This window comes from Drosophila subpulchrella, chromosome 2L (genome assembly GCF_014743375.2).
Source record: "Drosophila subpulchrella strain 33 F10 #4 breed RU33 chromosome 2L, RU_Dsub_v1.1 Primary Assembly, whole genome shotgun sequence".
NCBI classification, from domain to species: Eukaryota; Metazoa; Arthropoda; class Insecta; order Diptera; family Drosophilidae; genus Drosophila; species Drosophila subpulchrella.
In genome coordinates this window covers 13,164,466-13,166,975 of record NC_050610.1, presented here as the reverse complement: position 1 = coordinate 13,166,975, position 2,510 = coordinate 13,164,466, and the positions used below count along the sequence as shown (strand labels likewise).

General features: G+C 46.1%; 1 protein-coding gene across 1 annotated transcript; it reads left to right on the top strand.

Moving 5' to 3' along the window:
* The first annotated feature begins 201 nt into the window (after positions 1-201).
* On the top strand, positions 202-1,784 carry LOC119547807 (uncharacterized protein At4g17910-like). The gene is made up of 2 exons (XM_037854824.1): positions 202-1,036; positions 1,093-1,784. The coding sequence occupies exons 1-2, from the start codon at positions 232-234 to the stop codon at positions 1,770-1,772; spliced, it is 1,485 nt and encodes a 494-aa protein (XP_037710752.1). The 5' UTR covers positions 202-231; the 3' UTR covers positions 1,773-1,784.
* The last annotated feature ends 726 nt before the right edge of the window (positions 1,785-2,510 follow it).

Below are 2,510 nucleotides of genomic sequence, written 5' to 3'. Positions count from 1 at the left end.
TCGTTCTTATATTGATACCAAAATGTACTTACACGGTTTTTAAGAACGAATGTTCTTAATTCAAGAACAATGTTCTTAATTCAAGAACAATGTTCTTAGATAGTTTTCTCTGTGTATCAATCGGTTACCGATAAGTGGCGACTATCAGCAGGCAGATTAAGTGCCAGTTTTATCAGCCCGCTGGCGAGTAAGGCAGTCCAAGGGGTATCCCATAGGGCCTAGCCAGTCGCCATGGGCAGTCGAGCGGCAGAGGAACCCATTCCCGATCTTAATCCGGCCAACCTTACCCTAGAGGAGAGCCTGGGATTGGGCCAGGAATACGAATGGGACTGGAGTGGCACTCTGGTCCAGAGCTGGGAGTCCCTGCTGCTGATCCTGACCACCTTCTGGTGCATCCTCCTGGCCAGAGTGGTGACACAAAGGCTGCGTCTCCATGGCTCCCCCAATCTCTGCTATGCGGTGGAGTTCGCCCTGGTCATCCTGCCCTGCATTCTGCTCGTTACAGTAGCCGTGGACTATAGCTGCTACATTGGACTGGTGATCTTCGTGGTGACCTTGTGGTTGCTACGGAGGAGTAGGGCCTTGGAACTGGCTCGAACTCGCAGCCAGTTCGATTTGGGTGGCAATCGACCCATGGCCCTGTCCGTTCTGCGTGCCCTCACCCACCTGATCACCGCCATCTGCATTCTGGCCATTGACTTTGGCAGCTTCTATAGACCCTATCGTAAGAGCAGGCAGTATGGAGCCAAGCTAATGGATACTGGCATTGGTCTGTTCGTATTCACCATGGCCATGGTGTCCCGGAGGTCCAGGCACTTGTCGGATCTCCGGAGGAGTGTGACATACTCAGCCATGCCTCTGATCCTCTTGGGATTGGCTCGCACTGTGGCCATTTTGACACTGGGCTATGGGCAGGATGCTCACGAGTACGGGCAGCATCTGAATGCCTTCTTTACCCTGGGATTTACCAAGTTCCTGGGAGCTCTGGTCAGTCTTCTGGCTCGCAAGGACCTGCATTTGCTGCCTCTGGGATTAGGTAGTGGATAAACCCATGTTTTTTTGAACTTGGTAACTTAGTAACTAATCTTCCAGGTCTCTTGCTGATCCACCAGTTTGGTCTGAGTTTCCTGGGCATCTCCGACTATGTGATGAATGAGGATGTGGAGCGCTTAAATCTATTCAATGCGAATCGCGAGGGTCTAGTCTCCTTGCCAGGATTTGTGGCTTTGTACTTGCTGTCCATGTATGTGAATCGCTGGATGGTGGCCTCCAGTCTGCTCAGCTACTGCGAGTTGGTCAGGAAGCTGCGGCGTCTCTTCTATCTGGTGCTGATCCTCTGGAGCTTGTTCGTCATCTGTGCCTACGCAATAGGAATCTCCCGAGTGATCTGCAATCTTGGCTATGTCATATGGATGCTGGCCATCGGGTGCACCACTTTGTGGTCCAGCTTTGGAGCCATAGACTTTGTGATCAACAGTGTGATGCCTTGGGAAGCGAGTCCCTCAGAGGATCAGGAGAAGGGTATGCTGACAGGAGATTCTCCGGCCAAGGGAAGGGATAGGTCCATCGTTCCATTTACCATCAATCAGGCCCTCAACCAAAACGGATTGACTTTCTTTCTGGTGGCCAATGTATTAACCGGTGGGGTGAACATATTTCTCAAGCCAGAAGATCGCTCCAACTTTGAGTCCGTGATCATCCTGCTAGTCTACATGTTCCTGGGCACTAAAATGGCCCACGAATTGCTGAAGAGGGGAATTCGATTGGCCTAATATGCACTTTGTCTTTCTTTGATTTAAATGAATTTAGTGTAAATAAGTGTAAACAAGTATACTATTTATAATAGTGATACAATGTGGAATTTTAATTGGGGTCTCCTTTACGGCATGGTTTGTCTCTATCTTGATGATTTCGGCCTGCAACAGTAAATATTTATTTACCTACACGTAAATTTTCTGTTGTAGCGTGCCGAATACATCAATTTAATATAGTTTATAGTTTGTAGTTTATCGAATGTAATACCATTTTTCGTCACAATTGTTGATATCAGACATTTTTGTTAAAGGCGCGTTCGCCACTACTTTTTACCTCGTTCAGAGGTGTTTTTGTTTGATATCAGAAGTTTTTTTTGCACAAGACTTTGTGCCCCAATACCATGACTAGGAGTCGTCCCCATGAATATTAATCTTTTTAATAACAAGTTTTATCGCTTCAATTACCTATTTTAATAGCACAAGTTTGGAATCTCAAGGGCTGTATAGTTTCAGATTCCAAGAGAAACCTGTCGTTTCTTACATTTCCCGCCGAACTAACGGGTTTTTCCAAAGTGGTAGAACAAATAGATCAAGTTTCCCATTTCGATTAGCTTCATGCAAGTAAAGGACCCTAAAACCGTAACAGATTTTCCGTTTGAAAAAATCTAATAAGAATATTTTTCATCAAATTGGTTTTTTCTTGTTTAATCCAATAAGTATGAAATATTCCGTATACGTAGCTGAAACGAGTTGCAC